The sequence below is a fragment of the Toxotes jaculatrix genome, chromosome 22 (genome assembly GCF_017976425.1).
Source record: "Toxotes jaculatrix isolate fToxJac2 chromosome 22, fToxJac2.pri, whole genome shotgun sequence".
Lineage (NCBI taxonomy): Eukaryota > Metazoa > Chordata > Actinopteri > Toxotidae > Toxotes > Toxotes jaculatrix.
The window spans coordinates 12,455,330-12,464,517 of NC_054415.1; the positions used below are offsets into that span (position 1 = coordinate 12,455,330).

The following is a 9,188-nucleotide window of genomic DNA, read 5'->3' on the forward strand; positions in this document are numbered from 1 at the left end:
ACATCACATACAGAACTCAAGGGGCTGCAAAAGGCGTTTGTCTCACAGAGACAACAGCTGGGGAAGTTGCTGAATTTGGAAAAATCTGCCCAGATGTTCACTGGTATGTCCAGATTTTGTTTTTTCATAAATAAAGGATTTAGTTTTTCTTCTTCTTCTTCTTTTAAGCACATTTGGACTCAAATTCAAACTCAAAAAGACATGACATCAGTACTCAGGCTGTAGACGTTATGCATCTTGTGCGTCTCGACCACACACCTCGCTCTGCCGAAGGTCCCCGCGCAGCACATACAGTGCAGCAGAGCATGTTTCATTCAAAAGCCCTTTTTCTGTGAAGACGAGGCCTTTTGAAAGAAACATCGTCCACGAAATAAAAGCTACAGAGGTGAGATGTGCGTGGGAACACTTTCTTCACATCTACTAGAGAAACATAACAAAAACTAAAAAAACTCATGAACACTGAAAAACAGCTTTAAATTTACTCTGTGAATTTATTATTTGTACATAGAGAAATAACATTTCTTGATTTTTGGAGACATAATATATTGATCAAAAAACATCCAGGGGATTATGTGCCAGACTAATCCCTGGCCTGGTGGCAGTGACTTCCTGGAGTCTTGTGGATAGTGTTTTGTCCAGAACTATTGACTTAATATGTCTGGTCTTATACATGAGCTTTCCATTACATTTAGACACACTTTACATTCAGATGAAGCGAAATGTACCTGCTTTCAGTATCATCTTTAACACTTTAAGAAATGTCCATGAACATTTCACTGCAGAGCCAAAAAGTCTATGGTACAGAATACAATATCAATTAAAACTGAAAATTATCATTTCTCTCCTAAAATACTTGATAAAACTGAGAGCACCAAGTAAGAAACTTTGAAAACCCCACGGATTCCAGTCCCTTCACAGCTGCTCCGTAACTCGGACACAAGTAATATGAAATTCTCTGTAACTCTAATATCTGACATGTTTTTTTCTTTTCATGTTGTATCAAAGCTGCAGCTGAATCCTGAATGTTGGTATAAGACTGAGTCATGGTGGCTGAGACACTGTAAATTATTGTACAGTATTGCATGAGACGTTTTCCTACTTTTGTTAATTATTTTGGACGGTTGTGTGTTTGTCATTACTTTGGGTTTAAAAGGAGGTAAAGTTGTACGACGAACTCACCGCAGAGTCACTTGGGCTACAACTCTGGCCCCTCAGCATATTACAGTTACACTAAAAATGTTGCACGTACATTATTTCCTTATTACTGTACATGTACAATATGTCTTTGGTTGTTGCATAATAATATGCCTCTCTGTGAGCACGCTGGTCTTTGTGCATGTGTGTATGCCTGGCTTCTTTATCCCTGCTACACCAGGTAAGTCCAGTCACTGGGTGTCCGACCATACTGCAAGAGAACAAAGGTCATGAAAAGGTTACATGACAATCTTTGATCCTCTGGGGCCCAAAAAAAAAAAAAAAAAACCTCACGTCACTAAGCACTAAACTTCTCTCGCCTACCGCCGCTTAATTGCGAGCAAAACACAAATCAAAAACTGAAATCAAATATCCGTAAGCAAATCTGCAAACTCAGCCACCAACAGAACACAACACAACAGAGAAAAGGCACTATAATAAAAATCAAAACAAAATGTTCCCCAATCCATGACAGCCGCGGAGACAAATCCAATTATTTGTGTCTCATGTTGCAAATTTGTTCTAATGGTCGAAGTGAGAAAGTAAATAAACGCCTGCGAAGGGGAAACAAAAGAATGTGATTTCTAATTAACTTGAAAGAGGAACAGCAGGGCGACTTAGTAAACCCATCTTTCATCTGCTGCCTCAGACCACTCGTTTGTTTGTTGCACAATGTTGTCTTCAAGAGGGGCGGGAGGAAGAGTGTGTGTGGGGGGATAACACTGTACTGCTTCCCTCCAAATGAAATGTCAACAGATTTAACAGCGCTGCGGAAGGAGCGCAGCATTTTCCAGCATTTTGTCGATTTTATTGTTCATTAAGCTTTGCTGCCGCCCATCGCACCCCCCCCACCCCACCCAAATCTTCTTCCTCCTCCTCCTCCTCCTCTCCCACTTGTTCGAGGCTTCATTTGCAGCATCTTGGCTTTGAAGATCACAAAAGGCTGAGGCAATAATTGGGTTTGTGCAATTACAGCGAGCTTAATGAGTGAATCCAGGAGTTTGTCTTGCCCCTATCTCCAACTCTGCACACTCCACCATTAGGACGGCAACTGTGTCTCTCCTCCCCTCCACCTCCCCTCTCTCTCTCTCTCTCTCTCTCTCCGAAGCAATGTCGACGAAGGAAGATGTTATCGCTTTTAAAGATGCGGTCAACACATTCATAACACACATCACGCATGCATACAAGGCCTGAACGATGGAGAGAGCAGATATGCTAATAGTCTGCCCCCAGACTGACCAGAAAGACGAAAAAAAAAAATGCAGAGAAAGTCATGAGATGAAGAGACAAAGCAAAACAAAGAAACCAGTTAAAGAGATGAGCCACATCAGCTAATCACAGTGTTTAGAGGACATTTAGGAGTTCAGGAAGAAGTCCTTAATTCTTCCCCAGTCTTAAGAATATTTGTAAGAACAGTTGTAGAACCAAAGCATAGCATAGCAGCAGAAAAAGAGTAGAAGATGGACACCTACAGGTTGTTTAAGAACAAATCTGCATAGGTGTTTGCCTTCTCACTGACTTGTGTGAATTCTTTAGCCACGCCTTTCTCCTGGGTTCTGTCCACACACCTTTCATTTGCGTCATGTCATATTTTATCTATACACCCTGACCATAGCTTTTTGTCAGTGAGTTGTGTAGGTGTCAGTCATGCGATGTTTAAAGGCTTTTTGTTCTGTACAGACCTTTGAGTTTTCTTGGTATTACACCTTTCTATACGAAGTACAGGACTCGCAGGTTTGTCTGTTAAACACGCACAACTTGTTCTGGTGGACAATGGATCTTGGAAGAAAAACACACTTCTACAAAGGCACTGCACTTCTGCAAGATGACGATCTGATCTGTGCTGTGCCAAGAACCACGTTAGCCCCGACCGTGATCTCAACCATGAGAAAGAAGGAAAATAAGCATCGCATCCACATCCCAGCCCGTAACCCTACTAATAATTGGCTCATTACACAGCACAATAACAGAAAATCAGCGATACATAACACACTCATTAACACAAATCAAGCCTTCAGCAAAGAACATTATGAATCTGTTTAAACCTGCAGTGCAGTGCAGACTGTAGAGGTGGCGTGTTTGTAGGCCATACTACCCCATCATTACTCATTACCTAATAAGATATCTCACTTATTATGTACTCGCAGGCAAAATAATGCATGCAGTGGGCGTTCAATGAATAAGGACCAATGGGGTTTGTTAAAATAAAAAAAATAAAAAATAAAAATTACTGGTAATTTGATCTCATTGAGTTACATAATAACCACTCAGATAACAGCACTGTAATGCAATTATGGAGACGCGAGATAAGTTAATATTTGGAGAGAATATTTGCTTTTGTTAGGTTTTGCCTTTCATCAACCACGTTTTCAATTTAGTGAGTCGGTGAGAACATTTCTATTCATCTGTCTTTCTTTCAGTGAAGCCTCTTTATTGTTGGTTAGTGAAAATGTGACGTGTGACAAAGTATACACGCTGTGGATATTGTCATCCAGGCCCACAACTGCTGCCACTCGCACTCCAACCTGTTATTTTCTAGGATGTTGTTCTTTCAATTTTTTTTTCCTCCTACAATCCCATCACTGAAGGTTTTCATTTAAAGTAACCTGTTACTACACGAAAAAGAGACTATTGAGGGCCACAGGGGTGTAAGGAACACAGATGTTCAACCAGCTGTTACCAAGCGAGGGGAAACATCTGTGGGTTGTGCGAGTGTGTGTGTCTGTGTATGAGTGTGCATCCACCAACCTGTATGTCTGTGAGTTCCTTTGCTAATTGTGAAGTCAACGGTGAGTTTTTATCCTGACAGGGGATGTGCAAGTTCTAAAACACACAACACAAAACACACAGTTTCAAAGAATTAAGCTGGCTCTGTGAATCTAATTGTTGCAATATAAATGAGAAGATGGAAAACATGAAGTAATGACACTGAAAAAGGCAGCAGGAGGGTTCGGACGACCTTCTAAAGATGAAAACTTTAGCATAACGATTGGAAACAGGGGCAAACAGCTAGCCTTGGTTCATAGGAGTGAACAGGGAGACACGTACAGAATGTGTTTGTCTGCTCCTCTCTCTCTTACCTCTCCCTGGTAAATGATGTGTCCTATAGGGCAGATCATGCAGGCAGTGCCAGAGCCAAACATCTCTTTGACCCGCTGCTGCTTCAGAGCAGAGCACAGCTGGCTCATGGTCAGGTGGCGCTCCGTCACCTTAAACTCATCCTGGGAGAAGGAAAGAGCAGAGAGAACATGTAAAGCCTAATTTAGAAAATGTGGGGATCTAAAATATTTTCTTCTTCCTTTGATTTGTAACATTTTTTCTTACACATAAATGAACCCAGACTGTGTGTCTGTGTCTCTCTCACCCATTTCCTGGTTAGGTCCAGGATGCTCTGTCGGGTTATGCCTGGGAGGATGATGCCATCCAGAGGAGGAGTTGCAAGCTCGTTCTCTGAGAAACAGAATACATGATTTAATGCCAAAAAAAAAAAACAACTAAAAACTAAAAGACTGTTTCAGTGCAAAAAATATATCCTGCAGTTGTGATGAAGCTGTTCTGCCAGTAGAGGTCAGAGATGCTTCTTTTTTGTAGATTTTTTTAATTTTTTTTTTTTGCACAATTGATAATTGTACCACACATATGAAAAAAATTATACATCCACATCGACCACTTACAGCAACTACACCACAGACTGTAACTGGTGCTGAAGATGACTAACCCCCATCCTCATTGATCCAGTGCAGGAAGATGTTCATGGTTCCTGCTTCAGTGATCTGGTGGTCCTCTCCATACAGCCACAGCACCTGCTGACACCCATAATCCACTGCTTCATACTGGGCAAACAGAGAACAGCCGTAGTTCCTGCAGAAATCCACAGCAACGATTACAGTTAAGCTTGATTTCTCTGCACCTCATACATACCTACGATGTGTGCATTTATCTTTAAGGTTTCAGGATATTTGAGCTGAGAGCACACAGCATGTGCCTACTCACCCTCCCATCTTGCAGTCTCCCGTTCCTCCTTTCCAGGCCCGTGTGTACTTTGGATCGGCCCACAAGGAGAGGGCCTCTGCCTCGTTGTTGAAGTAAGAGCCCGCCTGGCACAGGATCACATACAGCAAGGCTCGGGTGGGCTTCTTTACACCCAGAGAGGGCTACCATGGACACACAGAAATGGATTTTGAATATCATTCATTGTAATTAAAAAAATAAATCTTCCTACGATTGCAGGACTTCATGATCCTCCTTACCTCAGTGCTAACAAATGTCGGTCTAATGTACAGACTGGCTGAGCCCGAGTGAGGAACCCAGTCCTGGTCAATCTCCACCAGTCGCCTGATGCACTCCAGCAACTCTGACTGATCAAAAGCCTGAGAGAGGCAGAGAAAGAGAACAGTCATTTGTCCCTCACTGTCACCTATCCTTTCGTCAGTCCATCCATTCATTCGTTCCATTCATCTTACAGGCAGACACGCTCGTTTAGCAGAGTTGGCCATGCGGTTCAGGTGGAGCATCGGTCTGAAGAGGCGCAGTCGCTTGTCATCCCCGCGGTACACCTTCAACCCTTCAAACAGCTGGTGAGAAGAAGACGAGAAAAGAAAAAAAACTTACAAAACTAAATCAGATCACTTTAGACCCCCAGAGATATCTTTATCACAATATATATTACAAATTCAAAATTTTCCATATAAAGAACAGTACTTTACTTAATTACTTTAACACATTCTTAAATGGCTCTTAGAGAACTATAATATATATGATGTCTTACTATCATACAGCTGAGATCGAGGCTGGAGCCAGGATTTTAGAAATACTGAGGAAATGAATTCAAATCACCCAACAACATTCATTATGCTTTGGTGCAACGTGATGTCAGACCCCTGACAAGCCCATAAGACCATAAGTCAGATTTAAGGAGAGGTATGAAAAGTAAGGCTACAGTTTGAATCACTCCCGGTCAGAGCACCTGGATGCCGTAGTGTAGCGACGAACAGGCCGGGTGGAGAGACAGGTTCCCAAGCGGCTTGATGAGCGGAGCCTGCCAGCCCTCAGACGCACTCCACTCTGTGGTCAGCATGTGGTCAGTGAAGACGGTCCCAAAGGAGAAAACATCCGGTTTGGTCTCTTTTGGAGATGAGGACAGCTGGATAACCAGGTCAGCTGCCTGGTAAAAAAAAAAAAAAGAAAGAAACACATTAAATTTTGGTGCAGATCTGGTCAAAGGGGCATTTTTTTTAAATCCCTTTCTCAGTAAATAATGTCTGGATCTTGATGTTAAAAACCAAGCATATTTATGCTGTTGAAATCTATGAGTTCGTACAGTAGTCGTACTTTTTCATTTTATTTTTCCATTATAAGCAGACAGACGTGTAGGACTGTTTGGCCTCGGTGGACGTATACCCTCTACTTAGTGCCATTCTAGTTATTATTGCTTCTTCCCCATTCAATTCTCTGCATACAGAGTAACTGTCTCTGTGTACCTGCACTGAAGCTGTTTTTCTCATCATCTATCCCATTTAGAGGTCAAAGGTCATGGCTAGATGCTGAATAAGAGTAGCATCACATTAACAAGGGGTTTGAATCAAAGTCCACTGTGTCCCTGAGCAACCTCCACAGTGCTGCAGTAACAGCAGGTTGAGAGAGAGAATATGTGTCATATTCATCAAGAACTGCGAGGAGAGAGACAGTCGGGACGGCTGTCCCTTCCTGCTGTTCTGTAAGTCAGAGCTATGTGATCCTTCTTTTAAAGAGACACCTCTTGCTGGCCCGCCACTCAGTTATCTGTTCCAACTGGCTGGGATTAGACTGGGCCTTTATCCCCTCCCTTCTGGCGCATAAGGTTGCACCATAATCCCAGATTACAGTATAGGGAAGTGGCGGGCAACCACAGCACAGCACAGCACTGTGGGAAAGTTGTGGGAAAGTACTGGATTTTATTCTGTTATATTTTATTTTCTCCTCACAGTGAGTTTGTTGACCTTCCCTGCTACATTTTGCCCTGCTAATAAGCCAGGAACATCCACTTCCACACCATCTTTGGACAACCTTTTTCCAGGAATCTCACAAGATAAAACAATAACACAGTGGGCCTAGTGGTCTATGAATAGTGGCACTCAGAATGAGCTATAATCCTTCTTCACCGTTACCTGCATCCATTACTTCACACACAGTCCAGCCGGTGTTTGGTCAGGATTAAGTGGCTATAAATATGAACTTGGCTGAAATACCCAGCCATCCTTCGGTGTGAGCGGTGGAAGAGGGAAGAGACAGCACAGGGTTTCATGCCTCCTCCTGCAGGTTCAGTCTGTTCATGCAGTTTCTATTGAATAGTTAGTCTGTGTAACTGACGTATCACAGGCCCCAGGTTAAAGTAAGAGAACGTAACATTTACAGTGACTAACTCCAAATTTCATTTTCTTTCAATGGAGGCGAAAGTTTGCACCAATCTCCAATGCAAAGCCAACACTCATCCTGGTGAGTGTGTGTGTGTGTGTGTGTGTGTGTCGGCACACGTCCCATCCTAATCTGTACCTGAGCCTGCTGTCTACTGCTCAGGCGTCCAGGGTCAGAAAACAAGCAAAGCTCCAGCTACTTAGCGTGAGCTGGGAAAGTGGATTCTGCTGAGCAGGCTGCAACCAGGAGGAAGAGGAGGACGAGTACCAGAGTGGACACTGTGTCCTTCTTCCCAAAAATGGCGACAGCGTGGACATTGTTCTGTTTGAAGGGGAGCTGAGAGCGAAATCAACAGCCTTAGAAAAAGGCTTGTTCAGGTCGACAACAAGTGGACTTTTTCAAATGCAGGGATTTGTGTTGGATTAGTTTTGCGTGTGTTTGTGGTTGGGATAAGAAAGCCGTTGAATGACTGTGGCTCTCGGCAGCATGAGGACAAGAATCAGCGCTGGAATATCTTCTATGTGGAGCAATAGGGGGGATTTTTAAGCGTCAGGGAGCCAAGGAATCATCAAGATGCTGCAGCTGGAGCAGCTACTGAGGGTAAGTGCTCTAAAAATCAAAATGACATTTAGACAGTGACCTTTATCATCATCTGTTAAAGCTCTGCAGATCATCCTTTCACACCAAACAGTCACAACACAGTAAAATAACTCGGTTCGTTACCTTGAAGCTTGGAATGCTGTTTTCAGCCATTGGAGTGGTAAACAGGTCGCTGCTTCCCTGAAAACAATTTCAATTTTTAACCATACAGTGTTGACATAAAAAATAGGCTTTGAATGTGCACCTTTACCTTGTTCTAAAAAAAAAAAAAAAAAAAAAAAAAAACGTTACTTGAGGAAGGAGTTGCAGAAAGGTTTGACCTGCTGAACAGGATTAAATATGTAGTGGAGCCAGTTTTTTATCAGTGAGGAATAAACTTGAGTTTCCTTTTTTCTTTTTCATTTATACTGCAAACTTCTTGTTGAAAAAAAAATCAGAACTGCTGAGGAGATCCTATGGATTGTTTCTGGTATCCTGTGAATTTGCACTGATCATGTGTAGATTTTCATGTTTCTCTGAGTCAGAAAAACAAAAAATAAAAAAATAAAAAATACAGGTTTAGCTCATTTTGGAATTTTTTTACAACTCTGATTTCTGGCCTCACTGTATGAACTGCTGTGTTCACCATCACATTGCATGATGAAAGCCACTTTGCATACTCTATCGAATATGTTTTAAAATTCAGGTGTAAACAGACATAGGCTTTCTGACAGAATTACTGTCAATTATTGGCCTTCACCAACATTTGGCTTCACATATGATCCAAATGGTGACACTGCATTATTATATCGCCCAGACAGGAGTTTAAAGTAGGTTGTCAGTACTCTGAGTGTTTCATTATAGGTTATTAATATTGTATACTTTAAAATAAAAGTACAACCTGCGTCACCAATACTGATCCCTCAACATTCACGTCGTGAATCTCCTGGGCTGTTGCAGAGTCATTTACCTTCAGAGCCGGAGAGACGTCTGACTCAAAGGTGGCTGTGATGGAAATGAAA

General features: G+C 42.2%; 1 protein-coding gene across 2 annotated transcripts; it reads right to left on the reverse strand.

Annotated features, from left to right (window-relative positions):
* Nucleotides 1–537: 537 nt before the first annotated feature.
* On the reverse strand, nucleotides 538–9,188 carry bcat1 (branched chain amino-acid transaminase 1, cytosolic). 2 transcript variants are annotated; one of them, XM_041030255.1, is made up of 11 exons: nucleotides 9,137–9,188; nucleotides 8,311–8,367; nucleotides 6,161–6,358; nucleotides 5,658–5,768; nucleotides 5,445–5,564; nucleotides 5,188–5,348; nucleotides 4,913–5,055; nucleotides 4,559–4,644; nucleotides 4,275–4,415; nucleotides 3,943–4,017; nucleotides 538–1,405 (listed from the first exon to the last, which is right to left on the reverse strand). In XM_041030255.1, the coding sequence occupies exons 2-11, from the start codon at nucleotides 8,338–8,340 to the stop codon at nucleotides 1,367–1,369; spliced, it is 1,104 nt and encodes a 367-aa protein (XP_040886189.1). In that variant the 5' UTR covers nucleotides 8,341–8,367; nucleotides 9,137–9,188; the 3' UTR covers nucleotides 538–1,366. The 2 variants fall into 2 exon arrangements, with proteins under 2 accessions (XP_040886189.1, XP_040886188.1); XM_041030254.1 differs by having other exon boundaries at nucleotides 8,311–8,362; nucleotides 9,068–9,161.

What these genes read in the sequence shown, in the direction of transcription:
- bcat1 (XM_041030255.1), bottom strand. Translation starts at nt 8,340, where the DNA reads ATGGCTGAAAACAGCATTCCAAGCTTCAAG. An exon ending in CTAAACGAGCGTGTCTGCCT is followed by an intron (nt 5,565 to 5,657) that starts GTAAGATGAATG and finishes TGCCTCTCTCAG; the next exon opens with GCTTTTGATCAGTCAGAGTT. An exon ending in TGGACCTAACCAGGAAATGG is followed by an intron (nt 4,416 to 4,558) that starts GTGAGAGAGACA and finishes TCCTTCTCCCAG; the next exon opens with GATGAGTTTAAGGTGACGGA.